Here is a 22,113-nt window from a genome sequence, read left to right on the forward strand (position 1 = left end):
AATTTGAGAGATGATTGTCTATGCAAAACTAATTTGGTGTTGTAAGCGGTTGCCAGGGCATTACTGTGCAGTTACTAAGGTATTCTGAGTGGTTACTTTTTGGCCAAAGCAAAAAGCCCTTCAAGTCAGTCCACTTGGCAGCCATTTTTGGACTGCTCCAGGCCAGGCATCGGCAGCTATTTTTAATGTAAACAAGCGTCATAAAAGTACAGCTCCAATCTACTTGAATGGGAAAAGACTGAAATCTACCAAATTCTCTCATTTATTTTATTACTGGTGGTCTGTCTCTGCTAAACTGTCTCAAAAGAGCCCACACCCAATCTATGGCTTGGGCCCCTCAGTCAATCTGGCAGGTGAAAATGTAATGTAGTCGCTTAGAAAAGTAATTGCATACCTCTCCTCGACAAGCTGCAGAATTTGCAATATTCAATAAAAATCTCAGAAAGCCTAATTAAATGGTCATTGTCTTTATTACATTAAATTAATTAGCTTTCCCGACCCCTCTCCCACAAATAAACAAAGAATGTACAAGCACTCAGCTGCAAAGTACCAGAAACTTCAGACTGAACATTACAAAAACTGAATGGTACAGAAGACAGGACAAAACAATAAACAAAGAGGCAGGGTGGTGGCCATAGCACACCAAAACTCTGTGTTAGAATAATGGCTGAATCTGAATTCCTGCTCCTGTGATTTAGTCTCAAGCAATGAGGTCAATTCCTTTCAGAAACGTCATCAACTGGCATTGAAAAGCAAGTGATTTCAGGCCATGAATGGCTGGATAACAGCTCTGGAATTTAACCATAGCCATTTTCACAGCAGATATATAAAAAAGAACAAGCAGAAAGCTCAGACTGGAGCTTGTAAACATGATAGATGATGTTAAGTGATTCAAAGTATGATCGTGTAAACACAGTAAATAAGGGGGTGTCTCAGAAGGCAATTAGCTACAGCCATGATCAATCAGGGAGTCACTTCTTGATTATTAAAATAAAAGCAGGACATTAAGACTTTGTTGACAACTCTTTTTCATTTCTTTTTTCCAGCATAGAGGAAATACTGCTAATGGACTGGGGAAGGCATCACATGCATTATTTTGTGAAAAGGTTTTGGTGGTTTGTTCGCTAATAATATTATAGCTTTAGATTTATGATTACTATAAGCATAACAGAACAGATGAAGCATCCTATTCATATGCTGTTGAAAAAAAAAAAAACACTGGTTGGGTAGTATTGAGCCTCTGTGGCATCAAAGATTACTATAAAGAAAAGGTTTTTCAAGGAAATAAACCTTAGCAGAATTTCAGTCACCACTCACAAATAAGTTCAGCAGAATCCCAAAGTGTTCTATAAATGCAAAAGAGATTTCCATGTATCGATGTCACTACATGGAAATACAAAGTATAACAAGACCATTGCTGCACAAAAGTTCAAAATGACTATAAACGGACACTCAATTTTCCCACTCGGAGTTAAGGGGCAGTACGACATACAACATACACATTAAGAGAAAACAGAAGACCATGATTGCATCTTCATTACAGAACAGACAATATTAAAGCACCCAGTGAGCACATCCGTTTAAACATTAACGTGTTGGAAACACAACATGATTTAGATCAGACCTGTAAAAGAATAAGGATTCATCCCAGTCCTCTGGATAACATTGACTTCAGATATAATGAAGGTAACTATATCCAAGTAGGTTGTGGCATCAAAACTACAAAGAATACAGAAAGTGTTTCTGGAGCACAGCCAGATCATAAGGATGAAGAACATCAAAATGTACAATGTTGAGGACAACAGTATGAAACTAGACACCATATAAATAACATGTGCACACCACAACGGGCAGAGCCGTATGAATCATCATGATTCAGATCCAACTGTGAGTAATGACAACAGAACAGAATTTCAGCACTGATAGTCGATATTAATAAAACACTTCTTTCTCTGAAAGTCAGTGCATGATTCTGATACCAATTTCAAGATGGCAAAAAGAAGGGGAGACAGAGACCGACAAGCAGATTGAGAGAAAAGGTGCTCCAAGTTCTGATAACTTAACCGATCTAGGAGATAAAATTGAACCCAGCAGCAGTCAATACAATCTCCTCAACATGGCTTTCCTTTAGTGTTATAAAGTCATTATCTGAGTGTCCAGATATTAATTTTCAATCATATTCAGTCAAATATTGGATTTGGTATTTCAGCGCTCTACTCCAGAGGTCAATAACGGTCAATGTGGGGTCTAAACACACGATTCTAAATGCTACAGTCAAAAAGGTGACGTTTATTAGAGTCAAAGTGTACTTCTTAATAATTCCAGTGCTATGCAGAGTGGAGACAAGTTGACACCAGAAACTATTCCCTTGAGAAAGGAATAGAAGAATAGTACAATGTAACCAGTGGGCAATGTCTGTGCAAAAGCAGGCACTATCCAATGCTCCCAAACTGCCATGAAAAAGCTTTTAGCCATTTTAGTGCAGGGTGTCCCAAATATCTCCCAGAAGTCCAGCCACAAACACACCACAACGGTCCAGTTTAAGTCCCCTCACTCCAGAACCACCAGAGAGGAAGCATGACACCTTAATGTCTGACCCTCCATTCTGCAGTCAGCTCCCTCAGTCTTCATCACCTCCCATCAGGAACCCCAAGATGAAGTCAGTGGCTCTTTGACGATCGCTTGACATCTGTTTGCTAGCAAGTTTGGGCGGTGGCCGAATAAGAAGGCTTGCAAAGAGAGTAGCTACACAGAGGAACAAGGGAAAATTTAGATACTACAGCCATGCAACTGAATATATGCGGTCTGCAGAAAAGAGAAATACTCAGACTAACCTAGGAGGTTGGCGTTCAGGTTGTTGTCAATAAAGTGTTTAAGCAATTCTCTCAAAAAGGCCATCAGGTAGCGGAACACATTGCGATGGGCCCGTGGGAGTTGAGATATTAGCTGTTATTCAGAGTAAAACAAACAGTTTATCTGATGATTTCTCTTGGATGGTTGGCATTTCAGATGTCATTAGATGACCATTAATAGAGTATAAAATACAGTGGCCCAAAAAGTATTTGGACACAAACCACTTAAAAATCATTTTATTAGTCAAAATATCAACCCAATTTCAAGTGGCATTTGTTGTAAAAATAAATAAATATGTAGTTTCTTTTCAACTAAATCATTTACAAAGTTTGTACATTTTAAAGCAAACCATACATACAGTTCAAAATGGAGACAAATAGTACTTTGACACATTCTGGTAGTCAAATATTTGTGGAACATGTCCAAGAAATGTGATAGGACATATGCGTGAACGGACTTCATTGAGGGTGAAGTAGGAATCAAGAAAAGTAAAGATTGAAGTTATTCTTTTATTACTATTACTTTGAAGACATTTGCCAAAGAGTTCCTTTAAAATTTTGCTAAAAGCACTGTTCTTGAAAGTGCTAAATGATCCATGAGAGATGTACTTGGACTAGAAATCAGCCAGAACAGGGCACTGGTAACACCAAAAGGAAATATTATCTAATAATTCTGCTGTAAAATATAGAATAGGTTAGATACATAAGCTGCTTACACACGGTCACTGGTTATATAATTAAACATTTTTAAATTAAAATTGTATTTTTCAAAAATAATTATCTCTGATTATATATAAATATTCTTTTCAAAAATACATATTCAATGGAAATGCATTGTTATTCAGTTAAATAATAATAATTTACTTATTAAATTAAAGCAGACATGACGTTTGACATTATGATTATATTTTCCCATAGCATTATTATACATAATATTCTGCATTATACATAGTGGGTTAATATCACCATCATTAATCCCCTGTAACCTTTAATTTTCTCTCAAACAGTCAAGAGTAGATCCCTCTTGCGCTTCAAACAGACATTCGATCCTTGAGCTGAAAAGGCATGTTGAAAACTCATCATACAACACCTGTGGCTGCTAGTGTGCAATGACGCAATTTCCATTTGTTTGCCCACGTTACGTAGGCATAGGGCATTGCATGTATCAGATATAATAGATGCCAAAATAACAAAAAAAAAATTATTATTACAATTTCCACGATGCGCAGTCACATTTTTAAAACAAAATGTATCCATGTCAGGATCATTTGTAACAACCCTAGAGTTCATATAACCTTCAAAAATCACCTCAACACCAGTTGGTAAAAAGTAATTACAAAAATGTATCAACATTTTAAGTTACAGTAGTTCTAGGAAATGATCTCCCATAATTTATTCACAGATGACACTCGGTTTGATATTTTGTTTTCTAATATATTGACATTTATAATGTCTTAATGATCTGAATACTTTTTGGGGTCACTGCATATATTTGAGACACTACCACACAATAAGTACCATTGTACCGTGCCGTGTAAATACCTGTTTGCAAAGGCGATTGTCATGAGAGCATTCAAGACTGCGCTGGTAGAGTTCATAACACAGCACAGGCTCAGGCAGAGCCTCCAAGAAGATCAACAGAGCTTCAGCAACTGAGTGATTACAGCCAGCTAACCAGATGTCAAGGAGAACCACAGTGAAAAGTAAAAATGCACATTTGAGAGACAGGAGAAAAATATGGCAGTAAGAAAAAGGATAAGACATCTAAGGATGCCACAAGAACCTTGATAGTAAAACAGAGTGAAAATTCTCAGTCTCTCAGCAGCAGTGTTCCAGAGCACAGGGATGAATTGTGTGGGAGAGTCCAGCCAGTCAAAGTAGTTTTAAAGGGAGGCATTCCGTCACATTCACTGAACTGGCAGGCATTAGCATTTCTATGGAAAGTAGCTCTAACAGTGCTTAAAGAGGTTTCTCCTAATCTCCAGATGGTGAAAGAGCACTGAAGATTCCTTCTGCTGGGAAAATCACTTACTCTCTGCTCCATTTATTCATCCATCCATTCATCCATCCATCAATACAGATATATATATATATATATATATACATACATACACAGACACACACACAGGAGGCCAAACGTTTTGAAAAATGTACAGATTTTGCTCTGATGGAAAGAAATTGGTAATTTTATTCACCAAAGTGGCATTCAACTGATCACAATGTAAAGTCAGGACATTAATAACATGGGATTAAGATCCATAGCACTATTTTCCAATGATCTGTTGTCCAATGTCAGTTTCTCTTTGCCCACTCTAACCTTTTCTGAAGTTTTTCTGTTTCAAAAGTGGCTTTTTCTTTGCAATTCTTCCCATAAGACCTGCACCCCGAGTCTTCTCTTTACTGTTGTACAAGAAACTGGTGTTGAGTGGGTAGAATTCAATGAAGCTGTCAGCTGAGGACATTTCTCAAAACTAGAGACTCCGATGTACTTATCCTCTTGTTTAGTTGTACATCTGGCCTTCCACATCTCTTTCTGTCCTTGTTAGAGCCAGTTGTCCTTTGTCTTTGAAGACTGCAGTGTACACCTTTGTATGAAATCTTCAGTTTTTTTTAGTTTTTTTAATTTCAAGCATTGTATAGCTTTCATTCCTCAAAACAATGATTGACTGATGAGTTTCTAGAGAAAGCGGTTTCTTTTTTTAAATTTTTTACCTAATATTGATCTTACGACATGCCAGTCAGTTGCATACTGTGGCAACTCAAAACAAACACAAAGACTATATTAAGCTTCATTTAATGAACCAAATAGCTTTCAGAGTGATTTTCTAGTACCAAATTAGCATGATTACTCAAGGATAAGGTGTTGGAATGATGGCTGCTGGAAATGGGGCCTGTCTAGATTTAATAAAAAAAAAAAACATTAAATAGTGATGTGTTGTTTTTTTTACATCAGTAATGTCCTGACTATACTTTGTGATCAGTTGAATGCCACTTTGGTAAGTTGATGTGACACACACACACACACACACACACACACACACATATTGTGTAGGTCCCCCTTGTGCCGCCAAAACAGCACTATCCTGCATCTGCCATATTAGGCAGGTGGTTTTAATGTTGTGGCTGATCATATATATACACATATACATATAAATATACATACACACACATATATATATATATATATATATATATACATACACACACACACACACACACACTCTAACGGTCAAAAGTTTTGAAACACTTACGGATTCTTTATTATAATAAAAAAACAATTCTTCACATTTTAGAATAAAAGTGAAGTCATCAAAACTATGGAACTTATGTTGTGACTAAACAAAATCCAAAATAAATAAAAACTGTGTTATATTTTAGTATCTTCAAAGTAGTCACCCTTTGCCTAGAATTTGCACACATGTACTCTTGACATTTTCTTAACCAACGTCTTGAGGTATCACCCTGGGATGCTTTTTAAACAGTATTGAAGTAGTTCCCATATATGTTGGGCACTTATTTGCTTCTTTTCTTTATTATTTGGTCCAAGTCATCAATTTATCAAATAAAATAATTTAATATGGAGGCACAATTATATTTTTTTTCTACAAAACTAATTTCAAACATTTAAGCATACACCTTCATATCAAAATATTTTTAAGATCATGAGAAACATTTCAGTCAAGTGTTTCAAAACTTTTGACTGGTAGTGTATATATATGGTCTTTTCGTGCAAAAGGATACGGATGGATTCAGGAATGCTGGTATCCAGGCAGTCAATAATACTTTGTAGCTCATCTTGAAGGCCAGGGGTTTGGAAGAGGTCCTCCTTAATAAAAGAAAAATCTCATTAGCATTTGTCTAATGTATAGCTAATAACTGGTGCTTTCTCACTTTTATTTGGAGTTTTACCTGTTGGCAGGCCTTTGTGTAGAGGTGATTAACAAGCAACCAAACCTCTTTGGGAATCTTCAGAGGTTTATCCTCTGCACCAGCACTGTCCAACAAGAAGTTCATCCTGGATTTCTCCTGAAAAATTAGGAATGTTTTAAACTGAAGTACCACACTTGTAAATGCTGTAAATTGTGTAAAGAGGCATAGATTAAGATGGTCCCACATTTACAGGGAACTTTAGCTCAGAGGAGGAGATGTTTAAATCATTTCACAAACATGACTACTTGATCCCTGTGATCTTTGGAAAAGGGCCACAAATAATGTTATCCTGGTCACATTCTCGCTCTCACACACAAAGACGCACACATGTTAAGTGGAGAACAGTGCCAGCCTCAATACCTCTGAACAATATTAGGGGACTCATGCAATTGACAGAAATTAAGTTCAAAGTTGCAGCTCATGCTGAGCCACAGAGTAAAACCCAGACAAGATATAAAAAAAAAATAAGTAATAAAAAAAAAAAAACAACTCTGAAGAACAGTCACCTCTAAATTACAAACACTATGATTTGTGAGGCTAGTTTCAACATGCTGTGAGCCGTTTCCTCTCTCTGCTAATCTAATATTGCTTGCGGAAGAATTGTGCACTGGGCAGGGAAAAGAGTGGCAGAATTCAAGCTGAGAGGCTGAAGCCTCAGTAACTTTCATTAGCCTCTACCAGCAGAGCAATGAAGCAAGTTGCAGCAAGTTGACCTGGGTGGCCGAGACAGCATTTAGTTCAAAACAACATGCACAAGCACACTGATACGCTGTTAAACTTGGACACAAATTTAAAATGGGACAAAAAATAAAAATCACCATCATTTAGACATATAGGGCCCAATACATGATTTAACAAATCTTTTCTGTAGATGAAGAGGGGCTTTACCTTTTCCATGCAGCCATCCTCTCCCTGAGAATCATGCAGACCCAGAATGATTGGTTGGAAAGGAGTGGTAAGAGCAGAAAGGCGTAAGGGAGGAAAGAGAGGTAAGACAGAGAAAATTGTGTAATCACTGAGCCAGTATTGCATAATCACATATAAGCAGCCTCCAGCTACCAACAGTGATCAGATGGAATAGTAGAGTGATCGAAACAGCAGAAATCAACCAAAGATGATTGACTACTCTCTAAATGAAAAACTAAATCACATTTGAGAAGATGTGAAAATGGAACAGTTCTGAACAGCTTTCTGGGCTGGGTTAGAGTCCTATCGCATTAAAATAATAGAAACATGCCAAACCGGAGTCTCTACCCTGATCAAAATTTGAATCTATTTTTAGTGGTGGTGATGGTTAACGGGAGACACAATTCTCAAATTAATTGAGTCGCAACTTCTTGGGGAGTGTTTTTGCATGATAATAGCTTGCCTTGCTTAACAGTGAAGAAAAGTAGGCACAGTAAGAGGTCTCTTTAATACATAAATGCATAATTTTTATGCACCACTGCTGTTGCACCCATCAAAGCTTCAATTCGACATTTAATGATGATCACTGTCAAAAATGTTTACCGTTTAAACTAGAATGCTGATTTCCTTACGCCACTTAAGTATTAAGAGAAAGCGTTTTAAAAGACCTAGGTTTCTGTCCGAGAATGTGGCTTAATGTTGTCATGTAAACGCATAAGGGTGCAAGTCCGTGGAACAGACCGGATTAACAAATGTCATAGTTTGGGGCCCAACAACAAGTCAACACAGTGGAAAGAACTCAACATTTCTGGGAGTACAGTGGGAAAATCACATACACTATAACTTATACCCATTTATACAGACAACGTAAAATATCAACTGTCCCTCACGTCCTGTATATGCACATTGGGGAAATCTCAGAGTTTTACATAAGAGGGAAACCCCACTACTGCATTGCAATTCAGCTGGAGATTGGAATAGAAAGTGAAGGAAACAAACACAGCAACAACTCTGTAATATCTGGAAATAAAGCGAAGCAACAGAGAATAAAATAGCCAAGTCTTCCTCGGATCCCTTGTTTGTTATTTACACAAGTTCCACAGGGAAAATAAGTTGCTGTAGAGAAAGCTGCTTACTGACTGAGTACAAGAGTACGCCACTTATACAGTACATGCAAACTGGAACGCTGTTTTCTTGCAATAACCCGCTTTCTGGTTTCCATATAGTCACGGATTCTGTCTGACATTGTTTAAATGAATAGTTGCACACTTGCAGTAAAATAAGGTTTCAAATTCTGGATGTTGTGAGCTAAATGTTGTCTACCAACAATATTACAGTTATGTGCATTTGAACCCTAAAATAAACCTTAACATAACCCACACTGAAGCACTTCGTTTACATATAGCGTGTCATTCTGTATTCAGAATACGCATAAGCGGTTTTGTGCTGCTAAGCATTGGAGCCTTTCTTGTTTGTTACTTTGATAGTTCTGTTCAATAAGATGTTATATTTACTTAACCTATTTATTTATTAAATATATTTTAGTTACTATGTTGAAGTGCTGCACTTAGCATCTGTATTTCTCTCTGAAATGCATCTGATTGGGGTCACGTGAACATTACAGAGCCTAATTTAACATGGGTTCCTAAACAACGACTAGTCTTTCAGACAACCCATTGCCAAGTAAATTATGAAAATGTTTTGTTTTACACATCCCTATTTTCCCATGTTAATATTCTATCTATCTATCTATCTATCTATCTATCTATCTATCTATCTATCTATCTATCTATCTATCTATCTATCTATCAAACAGCAGCTGTGGCCTGCCCCTCACCAGGTCGATGAGTTTGGTGATTGGGATCTCGCGAATGGGCTTCTTCATACGGCATAGCGTCTCTAGAGAAGTTCCAAAGCAGCTGGGCAGGTAGTTCCCAGAGATAGTGATGAAGTAGTCTTTCCCTCGGTCCAGGTGAAGCACTAGGATGTCCTCGATCTTATCCTCACCAGAATTTAGCAGAGTTACAGAGTCTTTACTGACATAGACCTCCAAGAAGATTTCTATTTTCTCATCTGTGAGGAATACAAGTATTTGAGAAAATCGGAAGGATTAAATATATTCTCTACTACACAGTTAAGCCATAAATACAGAGAGATGCTGTATATTATAGAGATACTCACTAGGGTCTAATACCCCATCGCAGGGTTCAGCGCGTAGCCAGTGCTTACAGTACTGAGAATCATTGAGTTTGGGAATGAAGGCGAAGGTGCAGGGCACCTGTCCATCATTAGTGATGAGAAAACTCTGACGCTGCAGCTGACGGAACTTTACATTCTCAAAAGTGAACTGTGGGATAAAAAGATAAAACAAAAAAATGAGGCAACAAACACACACTAAGGTCTCATAATTACAAGATACCCTCAAGTGTGAAAAGATGCAGTGTTTTCAAGTAATGCTGAACAGTTTTTTTGTGTACTTTTCCATATAAACAATTTCTGCCTTGACTGCCACAGAGCATTGAGTCTCAAAGCAATTATGGCACATGTTATTAGGCTATAATCACTTATATTCATCATGCAAACATATTGATCCTCCACTGATATATAGTTGGTTCTCAGAAAAATATGGAGGCAGGCCAGTGGATCGATGCAGAGTGAGTTTGTGAGGGGAATACATTGCCCTGTCTGGCTCTCTTTCATTACTCACCTCCCGGCAGGTAAGGGACAGAGAAGGGAGAAAGTCATTTTCCATTCTGTCCATGTCCCGCACAATCTCTTCAAACACCTTCTTGTAGCGCTGATCATTCACCATCTTCACCTGCAGAAGACACAAACACACACAAATAATCAAATCAAATCACTTTGTCACACTACCATGTACACAAGTGCAACAGTAGGTGAAATTGTTGTGTGCAGTTCCGAGCAACATAGCAGTCATGACAGTGATGAGACATATACCAATTACTATAAACAACATACTTACACAACACAATTTACATATCAAATGTACACATAATTACACAACAATTACATACAATGTACAGTAGACAATACACACAATATACAATAAGTGGGAGTATATGAAATATATACAAGTAGTTGAATTGAGGAGAATATATTTGACAGTCCAGTGTGAGATTATAGATGAATAAAGTGCAGTGCTAATTATTGATCCTGATAGATCAAGTGTTCAACAGTCTGACTGCTTGGGGGAAGAAGCTGTCATGTAGTCGGCTGGTGCGGGTCTTGATGCTGCGATACCGCCTGCCTGATGGTAGCAGTGAGAACAGACCATGACTCGGGTGGCTGGAGTCTCTGATGATCCTCCGAGCTTTTTTCACACACCGCCTTGTGTATATGTCCTGGAGGGAGGGAAGCTCACCTCCGATGATGTTTCTGGCAGTTCGCACCACCCTTTGCAGGGCTTTGCAGTTGTGGGCGGTGCTATTGCCGTACCAGGCGGTGATGCAGCCAGTCAGGATGCTCTCTACAGTGCTGGTGTAGAACCGTGTGAGGATGTGTTGGTTCATTCCAAACTTCCTCAGCCGTCTCAGGAAGAAGAGGCGCTGGTGAGCCTTCTTCACAACGGCCTCAGTGTGGACGGACCATGTGAGTTCCTCAGTAATGTGGACACCGAGGAACTTGAAACTGCTGACTCTCTCCACCGGTGCTCCATTAATGATGATGGGGCTGTGTACTCGGTCTTTTCTCCTGAAGTCCACTACAAGCTCCTTGGTTTTACTGACGTTGAGGGAGAGAGAGATTGTGCTCCTGACACCAGCGTGTCAGAGTGTGCACCTCTGAAACGCAATGTGATGCTCATAAACTCTGTTAGAGAACCCTAATTGAAGGAGTAAAACTCACCCCGATGATGAAGAGTGAGCTGACAGGTTTGTGGTCACTGGTCTTCAGCTCCATGTGACTGCGATAGTGAAGCTGCTTCACGTTGCTCCCCCTCCACAGGATACGGTCACACCATGCAGGGATCCGACACTTCCCGCTGTGCCATACCCCAGAGAACACAACCAAACCATACTGTGTCAATCTCCTTCATTTAATTTTAGGAGTACTGTACAGGCAAGTGATCCTTAAACAACAACAAAGGTAATTTAAAAGGAAGACATTCAATAGATAACAAAAACATTACCTTGAGTCCCATCGATCAGATTTTGCATCATATTTGTAAGTTGGGATGAAATTAAGCTCCCCTTCCATGAAATCAGTGAAGGCACGTTTAGTCATTCTCTGGAGGTTCAGCTGATGAAGCGAAACAAGAGATGTGATTATGTACACATTCAGAGCAAAAAAATGGAAGTCAGTCTATATATAGCCACCACTTAAAGAACTGCCACTTAAACATTGCACACAAAAAAAAACGAAGCAACCAATATTACCAGAAATATGTTGAAAGATCTTCCATTTTGTTCTTTAAACCTTCCTTCCAATCATTCAAGTGTATTTTGCTTTATGCAATGACTGATACTGGAGGGCTCACCTGATCATATTCTTGAAGGCTCTGTAGATCGTTGTCAGCAATAAGTCTTTTCACCTCCACTGCATCAAGCAAACAAAGCCTGTAGTTGAGATCTCCGAGCCAAATCACCACACTTAAAAGGAGAAACATGTATAAGCATTGAACTATTGCTTACAGGAATATTATTCAGAAATCTGTTTAGAGAGGAGGCAACACTAAATGACTCATTGGTCCACGACACTCACTCATGTTTTACTATATTGAGAGGGGGGTAGTCCAGCAGGTGGAAGCTCATGCGGGCACATATGTCTTTGTAGTCCTGGTTCCGACGTTCATAGTCATCCACATGTGCTGCCAAGTGAGTGTTTACGAAGCAGAAGCTAGTATTGTGAAAAACAAAGCGTACTGCCACTCCTCCTTTATTCCCCTAGAGAATAATAAGTATATAAGAGCAATAAATCACATTGAGCACAAATCAGAATGCCTAATAAACACGCTCTCTAGAATACAGGTTTCTGATTGGTAAATAGTGGCATTAAAGGTTTAGTTCACCCCAAAAATTAAATGTAATTGTTTACTCACCCCTGTGTTGTTATAACCCCATTTGTCTTTCTTTTTTGTTAACATAAGCTATAAGTTTGTATGCTGTGCTCAGTAATTTCATACAATGGCAGTTTATGGTGGCTACCTCTTCAAGCTTCAAAAGGATGCAAAAAAGTACAATTCAGATGTCTAATAAATTATTATATGAGACTCATGATTGTTCTGAAAGCATATGATGAGCTTTGGTGAGAAACAAAACGAAATCTAATGTATTATTTTGTGAAATTATTGACCGACCGCTACACTGCGCATTCATAAGACTGCACGAGAGCCCTATTCAGACATATTTAGTAAGTTTGATTCTCCAGTTTGTGTGCATCTGTGTTGTGTTCTGTTGTTTCTATCACTGTGGTGGACCTGTTTTTTTAGATAAACAAACAGCATTTTCTCTTGAACGCCCCATTTCATGAGGGGCCTGCATGAATTGTTTCTCCCATGCAGTCTCATCATGAATGCGCAGAGTAACAGTCTGTCAACAGTTTCACTAATACATTAGACTTCAGTTTCTTTCTCACCAAAGCACAAATCAAAACAAATCATCATAACAATCATTAGTGTCATGGAATAATTTATTAGACTTCTAAATTATACTTTTGCATTCTTTTGAAGAGGTGGTCACCATAAATTGCCATTGCTGAGCACAAATTGTGTAACAATTTCTCCCTTTGTTTCAAGAAAAAGAAAGAAAGTCAAATGGGTTTATTACAACACTGGGGTGAGTAAACATTGACAGAATTTTCATTTTGGTGTAAACTATCACTTTAAACACTTTTGTATAATGACTGCTTTATTTATTTGTCAAGAAGCCATGTGATAACGTACAGTACACCACATCGGGAAGTTTTTGAAATAATGGCTGGTTGACTTTACATTATCCCTTTTTACATATAATGATCTACCAAGAGATATATGCATTCTAAAGAAAGAAAAGGCAACAAGCAAATTCAAACGTACCATTTTATTCATGAGACCAGTTCCCACAGACTCGGAAGCTATGTCTCTTATGTAATTTTTATGTGCTTTGTTGACATACACCACCAGCATCATTCCCACCAGGCGAATAATACGAATCTGGGGACAGGACTCACCTTCATGAAAAATTCAATAACAAAAAAATGATAGAGTAAAAAGCAATGATCTGACTGGATAGAGCAATCAGCTGTCACTCACTCGTATATATTTGGCTTTAGGGTGGAGGGATCGCTCTATTGCATCAACCCACAACTGTTCTTTAGATGAATCCATATAGAAAAAGGCCTCTGTGCTCAGATCCAGCTCCTGAAATCTGCCAAATAACAGAGTATGCACATAAGCAATCAAAACCATGAATTGACATGTACAATGCTCTAGGGAAGTTTTAAAGGTGAAGTGTGTGATTTCTGTACCACTAGCATCACCAAACAGAACTGCAACAATAATAATTGTTTAATGACCAATGATCATTTTAAAAAAGGTTTCCCGAACAATCTTATTAAGATGGGCAAACCTGCTTTCGGCTTTTGTTTGGTAAATGTCTTTTAAAACCAATGGCCATGAGACATTTTACTTAGAGTATAATAAGCTACAGATGAGTTGCCAGTTCTAACTATGACAGTAAAGACAGGTCTTTTGTTCATCCACTCACCCCAGTGCATAGACATCTGGAGGGTCTGGGACACAACACAGCCAGGGTTCCAGAGTGCTGTCAGGGGACTGACCATTCACATTCCACGTGCCAATAAAAAACCTGTACAATACAGTGGACTCAACTAAATAACTGGAATCAGTCAAAACAGAATCGTTTGTGTCATGCGTTTAAACATGTGACATTCACCTGAAGTTCTGAATGTCCACATATTCTTTCTCCTTCTTGCCGAGCCGATACTTGATTAGACCTTCCCTGGAGCCTGTGTGGCTGCTCATCATGGCCTGTCTCATACTGTAGTTAGATGGGCTGTCAGACCAGGAAACGGAGCGGTCTACGGAGTTATAACTGTAATGCAACACAGTACTCAGTTAACCTATGCTGAAAATCCACAGGCTTCCACCACAGAGAACATTCCAGACTAGTAACACTCACTCATGTCTGACCGGTGTAGCACTCTGTGCAGGCGATGGCCTTTCTTTGGGGGTTGGGCCTGCCGTGAGGTTGGTTGGTTTCCGAGGGGGAAGAGGGGGCACTGGAGGTGGTGGCGGATCTCGTTGTGCAACTATACGGTTTTGCTGGTTCTTCTTTTCTTCCACTTTTAAAGCATGGTTAAAATTTTCCTCGAAACCAAAATCAGTCACAAGCGACAGAACGGAGTCTATAGAAATTGAGAGAAACAGAGCAGTAAGACCGTAAGTGACAAAGCAATCACCAGAACTAAAGTTTTTGATATCTCTGGCAATATATAAATGCCATTTTTTTTTATTCCACACCTGTATTTAATGGCTGCACTAAAGTGCTGTTCTTGATGTTGTTTGAGGTGGATTTGGAGGTTCCTCTCTGAGGTGGGATTGGAACGCAGCCTTTGACTGGACCAGGTACAACAGGCTCCATCTTATTTTGCAATGAATTCCTTCCCTCAGCTGAAGATAGACCATTTCATATTTTACCATTTTAATAATATTTGAATTGATGGCATATACCTTAAAAAACTTTTTTTTTTAAATCCTTTTATTACAGACATCATGAGAGTAAACAGTAAAGGACAGGCCAAACAACATGTCTGTTTCAGATTAGGGTGGGCATGAATTCTCTGACACAAGACAGTATATTCAGAACACCTTCACACAGTACACTTTATACACCATGATGACAGAGTAATCAATTATAAAAACGGCTCTGTCAAGAATTAAAACCATAAATAAAAATGAAAAACAGGATTCCATAGTGACCTGGAATTTCTTATAGAAATAAAAAAATATATATTAATGTTCATTCAAAAAAGATTAGATTTCATTAGAATATTCTGGCACTTTTTTTATACATGGTTTCTTTGAGTTCTCCAACTTACCTTCCCAAATTAATTAATGTACAAAATGTGGACTTTGGCACTCTTTCAAAAATTATGCATTGGCCACATGAAAAACATGAAAATCCATTATGCCGACAACAATGCCAAGAGCAAATCCCTGTTCTCTCATGAAACAGCTTGAAGACAAACCTGTCCTGTGCAGTGTGGTAAGAAATCAAAGCAGGTTGCAACAGATTTCCTAACCTCTGAGCTGACTTCTGGACTGGAATATGCAACAGAGAAAACTAAAGTAAACCAACACCAAAGAATTATAACTCTCAAATTGTGTGCCTCACATTAAGGTCAAATTCTTCCAGGAAGCATTCATTGCTGAAAAACCTATAAACCTGGGTGATGATTACCCTTGTAAATTAATGATTAGAGTAGTTAATAAATAAGAAATGTGCCTTGATGTTTATGGCGGCATCTTGTGCAGGGAAAATGAGGTGCATCACCTTGCTGTTTGGCCTTCATCACATGCTGAATGAAGGATTGCGTATGCATGTCATCTTGAAGCTCCAGCACAAACTCTGGAGTTTGTTCACCTCGAAGACGAATCCGTACCGTTGCTGTTGAGAAATAGGATTTTTTTTAAATGCCTTTCACACTGTGCACCTGCACTTGAAATGTTTGCTATGCTACCTGCCGTTGCAACACAACACACTATACGCACTGTAACAGAAGGCACTTACGAACATGGCTGCCAAGAAAGCAACTACAAACATAAGTGAATTTAACTGAGGAACGATATCTAACAAAACAAATATATAGATAAATATATATATAGGCAAATTAAAACTTACTGTTGTTAGAGATGTCAATGAGAAGCACTTCTTCAGCCTCTAAAATGGGATTTACAAGAAAATTAGGGATGTTATGCCTGAATATGTGCCATGGCTTCAGAGGACTGTACTAGGATACAGAAAACATAAATTGCTGTCTGTCAGTGGCAAATGTTTTTCAAATATTTGATTAGGGAGAGACACCGTGCTAATTATCTTGACAGAGACCAAAGGTGAGTTTGTAAAGGTACAGAAATATTTTAATGACTAGAGAACAACATTATTTACACTGTTACAAAGACATTCTATAAACTATAAAGACTCTATAAGAAGCTTACCTCGAATAAGCTGAAAATGGTTATTGATAGGGATGGACAGCTGGGGCACAGGACTTAATACAATTGCATCAGGGTTTGCCAGAATATCCAACCTAACAACAAGAGATCCATTCATAAAATGTCATACAACAGCACATAAACTATTTTATTTAGGAAATCTTCTTATTTTTCTCAGATTTTCTAGGATTGCAACTTGTGTTTTTTTCCAATGAATTATATTTACTATAAGTGCCCAATTATATGACAGACTTCTCTTTAATTCTAAAGAAATACACTCAGATTTCAAACTGAACCAAAACAGAGGGACAACATCACGTCTGCTCCCTTAATGGGTTTAGCATATCCCAAAAATAAGTATGTCTCATATTTCCACTATGGTCCAGGTCCAGCATAATCTTATCACATCAAAAATGTAGCTTTCAGAATGCAGAGGGAGGCTTATAGAAATTCAGCAGACCAAATGCATATTGAAGGGCTAATTGCAGACCATATTTCACTCTCTGACAATAACAGTGCCAACTCTTGGGCATCAGGTTCCTCTCAACATGGGCATACCTTAATTTCACTCCATGGGAAATTCAATTATGGTGGATTATTGGAAAAACCTTCCGATTTTCCTGCTTGAGTGTGCTGCCCAAACTCATAGAGGCAAGTCTAAAACCTCTATGTGCTGCCAGTGAGCCCCTTCTCTCTCCGTCTCAGAAGACTATAATTGCTATAATGGATGCTGTTGCCAGGAAACACAGCCCTCATGAACAAGTGAAAATGGGGCCAAGAAATCTCAAATGTAATCAATACAAATAATAGCCCAATGTGGTGATGACGATTATAACCTGCTCGTTCCAAAAAACTACCTCTTTTCTGAGGCCAAACTGCAACATTTATAACCGCACTAATTTTTCATAACACATTGACAATGTAGGTTAAATCTGTTATGTAGCTAAATCACCCACCCCCCCTGTTCTATATCCACACTGTAAACCCTAATGCTCAAAATAATTCATTGTTATGAGCAGGGAAAATTAAGTCATACAAATTAGTTCAAATAAATTAACTTTGATGAGTATTTAGGACTTTTTCAAAACTTACATCATTTAAGTGACCTGAATTGTTTAATTACCTTTTTTTTTTTATCCCCTTTTCTCCCAATTTGGAATGCCCAATTCCCACTACTTAGTAGGTCCTCGTGATGGTGAGGTTACTCACCTCAATCAGGGTGGTGTGAGACAAGTCTCAGTGGCCTCTGCATCTGAGACAGTCAATCCATGCATCTTATCACATGGCTTGTTCTGCATGAGACCGTGGAGACTCCGCATGTGGAGGCTCATGCTACTCTCCACGATCCATGCACAACTTAACACATGCCCCATTGAAAGTGAGAACCACTAATCACAACCACAAGGAGGTTACAGGCATGAAAACTGGTCAGGGGTAGAAAAGGTGAGAAGGATACTCCAGCAATAAATCCAATCCAATCAAATTTATTTTTATAGCACATTTTAAAAAACAACAAGGTTACCAAAGTGCTGCACAAAGAATACATAGAAAATATAATAAAACATAATACACATAAAATATGGGGGCCATTTTAATGTGTGGAGGCAAGTCATTCCACAAAACACACAGCATAAGAGGTGTCTTTTTTTATTTTTCATATGAACCAGACTCTCAAGGGCACATTTTCTCTGTTTAGCAGCATGTCTCAGACTTGCCCTCTTCATCTGCCTGTTTTTTGAGATCCTGAGCACTTCTGGATCCTTTGCAGCCATAGTTGAGTCTCTTTTCAAGCAGACTCTGCTGCTGCTGGCATTTGTAAGTGGTTCCTGCTGAACGGATGTTCTTGCAGAGTGTGCGATCCACCTCCCCATATTTGACATCATCTCATCTTAAGAACTCGACTGCCGTCTTGTACCTGGATTGGAGGGTGTTCTTGACAGTCTGAATGGCTATTGAATGTTACACATTATGGGTAAATATACTTTCTTATGGTGTTTGCCTAGTACCATAATAGTGCACATAAAAATCCGGCACTTGTATGTAATACGAGCGCACAGAACAGTTTCCGCGGGCAGTAAAACCGTCCTCACGAGGGAGCATTTCTGCTCTGTGTGTATGCGGCTGTGACAAGTGCTTTTTCAGACATATCATGAGGGGAAAATGAGGGGTCTTATATTCGGACCAATATGGTAAAATACATTTACTAAATTAAAATCTGTATCTTTCTGGCCATTTAATAAATCATTATAAAGTGCATTATTAATTTATCAGCATCGTATTCAACATGTAAAACGGAGGTCAGGCTAATTTCTGTAAAAGCAAGCAGATAGGAGCTTGCTCCTGCTTGCATTAGCTTACATGTTGTATAGATAACGTGCAACAAGAGAAAGATACCGACACGTTTTATCCTGTTTTTGACGTTAGCCTACATTACATCCAGGTTGCTGCCACTCCTCTCCATAAATGAACATTAGCATAACTAACATTATTGGTAAATAACAGTGGGTTAAATAATGAAATTGGCAACATCACTGTATCTGACAGGACAGTTAACATTGTAAGCTAACTCCGACGTGCAGTTCGTTTGGAAGTGTGTCCAGTTGTCAGACTCGCAGTGTAGCAGACTCTGTAGCGGTCTTTGAAAAAAAACCCTGCCCTACTCTGACTCTGATTGGCTGTCAGGTTTCGGCATTAGGAGTGATGATTGGTTAAGCAGAGCCTAAAGTTTTTAAAATGTATGGTAACTATGCAGATATAGCAGTTAAATGCAGGAAAATCTGAGTGAGTACACTTTTAATGCAGTTAAATAGTTTGTGTGCTCATTGAGGCTTATTAGGCTCTATGACACCAAAGTGGAATGCAGGATAATGGGCAGCATGCTGACATCCACCACAGCTGATCTAACACAGACACACAGACAGACAGACACACAGACAGACAGACACACAGACAGACAGACACACAGACAGACAGACACACAGACACACAGTAAACCACACTGAAAGCATGACTACCTAAACTACCTAATCTGATTACACCAGCAGTTATGTCCATACTGTTCATAAAAATCATGACATTTAAAAGTATCCAAGAATGGGATCATTATACTTTACTTTATACTTTGATTGAAAGGCAAAGATATTTAGCGGAGTTTGTAATCAGCTGCATGAAATCGTAACATCGGATCTAGAAAACAACAATTAATTAAACTGCATATGTCTGTTTGTGGGATTGGTTGCTAATTATGAAGAAAAGGCCAAGATGACCAAATAATCATCCAAGTAATAACATGGAAACATAACAGCTATTAACCACCTTGCAGAATAAGCAGTTCAGCCTAAATAAGGCTGTTTTGCTATCCTGACACCTGCTTTGATGCTCTTTTCTGTCTAAATCAGAACATTTTTTGTAACTACTCCTGTTAAACACTTAAATGGAAGTTTAATTTAGTAGTTTAGAATAAAGTGGAATGTATCAGGAAAAAAAACAGACTCTACTTACTTGAATTGTCCAGAACACTCTAACAGGGACAGGAGTCTTGGTTCTTTCTGTCCACCTCTGAGCTCATGCCCTCTAACAGTCTAAAAAGTTACAGTCAAGGGTGGAATTAAATAGCTAGAAAGGAAACAGTGAATAAACCTAGTGTGTGACGCCTGATTGTTGTTCCATGCTTTCTCTCTCTCACAAACACACAAACAGAAAAAAAAATTAATAAAAAAAAATAAAACTAAATCACAAAACTAGTGGACTTTGCATAATTTCATTAGGTAAGTGATCACACATAACAATAAATAATGATCATGCTGCAGCAGATTACTGAAATGTGGTTTAAGTATAAATATCTTCCCTGTAATTTAAGAACTTTGTTATTCTCATCATCAACTGCAGCTGTTTCTGTAGCATCTGTAATGCCATGCTGCGTTTCATTGGAGATGCACACATCATATCAAGTGGTATAGCAATGTGTATCCATAAGTAATTCCTGAGAAATTCCAGAGCAGCAACAGTGTCTGTTTGCATAACAACAAAGCTTCCACTCTATATATTTTGTCTAACTTTATCTATGGACAGAGATAAAACACCGACACGAACAGACAAAAAGCGGTATTCTGTACAGCCTATTTAAGATACTGACAAACCAAAAATACACATTGAATCATTACTTCTACAACTATGCTAACAACATTGCTGAATGACTTTAAAAGAGACAACAACTGCTATGACGCCCTTCACAAAATACATATGAACGACTAAGCTCCGAAAAAAGGATACAGTCACACATTTGCTCTCAGAAATCCCGAGTGAAGACTCCATCATGAATGTTACGTGTGTTGATTTAAAGCCGTCAGGCGGCTAGCTAACAGGCTAAACTCCGCGCGATTGTTTGCTCATGTCAGGTTCCGCCCCTCACAGCGGCCTTCCGGGGAGGTCGCGAGAGTCAAAACAGATCTGTATTTTAAAACGTGCAAGGTATGTACGCGCTCGGTCGCCCCGTGGCTTTTGAATTAAATCCACTACTGCAAATTATATCAATGTACACGCGATCCATCAAAGAGCAGTGACGTAGACGCTTGTGAGCCGGTGCGGAGTCAATAAATAAACTCTGGGATGAGATCTCAGGTCCGTAGAAAATTATACCTATGGAGTGTTTGTGGAGTTTAGGGTGATAAAGCAATCGCCGTGATGTTATATATGTGGTCTAGTCGCGTTATAATTGTGAATGTATCCCGGTTTAGCTTGAGCAAAATATGTGGCAAAACGTCACCGGTATGGAAGAGGTTCGAGGGCATCATTACAGCGCTCTCCTTGTGGCCTAATGCGCTGCTCATAGATGTCAGGGATGCGCAGCCTTTTCGCATATTCACTGGAAGCGCAGTACGGGTGACCAGACAGTTTAAATATTTCTATATGCAAATCTCAAATGGGATATGAAACTCATGAGTGTATTTTGGTTACAAGATACTTCTTTCAGAGAGAATAATATGTTGCAAGGGTATTATTATATTTTTTTGGCTCCTATTCATTCATCTAGTTAAAATAGAATAAAAAATGCAGGCTAAAACTTACTAGCATGGAGTGATCTTGCCAGAAGAATCGTGTCTGTGGTGTGTTTGATAAGTACAATAATGCATTTATTTAAATTTTCTAAAAGAATAAGTTTACACCTCCATCCCCACTATTTTACTAACCTTTTTTCCACAGTGTATTATAGGTGTAAATACTTAAATACACTCTGAGCCCAATTTGTTAGTA

The 22,113-nt window shown here is 38.5% G+C and overlaps 1 protein-coding gene across 1 annotated transcript in view; it reads right to left on the minus strand.

Annotated features, from left to right (window-relative positions):
- The window catches only part of LOC127617054 (inositol polyphosphate 5-phosphatase OCRL-like), a 22,767-nt gene extending 862 nt beyond the window's left edge, over window positions 1-21,905 (minus strand). The window contains exons 1-24 of the mRNA XM_052088926.1: window positions 21,133-21,905; window positions 20,362-20,441; window positions 16,864-16,955; window positions 16,547-16,585; window positions 16,199-16,312; window positions 15,166-15,315; window positions 14,825-15,050; window positions 14,579-14,737; window positions 14,390-14,491; window positions 13,936-14,050; window positions 13,720-13,836; window positions 12,408-12,589; window positions 12,184-12,295; window positions 11,836-11,945; window positions 11,553-11,688; window positions 10,396-10,506; window positions 9,870-10,035; window positions 9,526-9,761; window positions 7,671-7,694; window positions 6,762-6,878; window positions 6,594-6,678; window positions 4,395-4,522; window positions 2,835-2,946; window positions 395-2,745 (exon numbers count right to left, since the gene is read on the minus strand). Coding sequence (XP_051944886.1) covers window positions 2,621-2,745; window positions 2,835-2,946; window positions 4,395-4,522; window positions 6,594-6,678; window positions 6,762-6,878; window positions 7,671-7,694; window positions 9,526-9,761; window positions 9,870-10,035; window positions 10,396-10,506; window positions 11,553-11,688; window positions 11,836-11,945; window positions 12,184-12,295; window positions 12,408-12,589; window positions 13,720-13,836; window positions 13,936-14,050; window positions 14,390-14,491; window positions 14,579-14,737; window positions 14,825-15,050; window positions 15,166-15,315; window positions 16,199-16,312; window positions 16,547-16,585; window positions 16,864-16,955; window positions 20,362-20,441; window positions 21,133-21,177 — 2,883 coding nt within the window. The 5' untranslated portion in view covers window positions 21,178-21,905 and the 3' untranslated portion in view covers window positions 395-2,620. The remainder of the gene's footprint in view (window positions 1-394; window positions 2,746-2,834; window positions 2,947-4,394; window positions 4,523-6,593; window positions 6,679-6,761; window positions 6,879-7,670; window positions 7,695-9,525; window positions 9,762-9,869; window positions 10,036-10,395; window positions 10,507-11,552; window positions 11,689-11,835; window positions 11,946-12,183; window positions 12,296-12,407; window positions 12,590-13,719; window positions 13,837-13,935; window positions 14,051-14,389; window positions 14,492-14,578; window positions 14,738-14,824; window positions 15,051-15,165; window positions 15,316-16,198; window positions 16,313-16,546; window positions 16,586-16,863; window positions 16,956-20,361; window positions 20,442-21,132) is intronic.
- Between the last annotated feature and the right edge of the window lie 208 nt (window positions 21,906-22,113).

The sequence above is a fragment of the Xyrauchen texanus genome, chromosome 23 (genome assembly GCF_025860055.1).
Source record: "Xyrauchen texanus isolate HMW12.3.18 chromosome 23, RBS_HiC_50CHRs, whole genome shotgun sequence".
Classification (NCBI taxonomy): Eukaryota; Metazoa; Chordata; class Actinopteri; order Cypriniformes; family Catostomidae; genus Xyrauchen; species Xyrauchen texanus.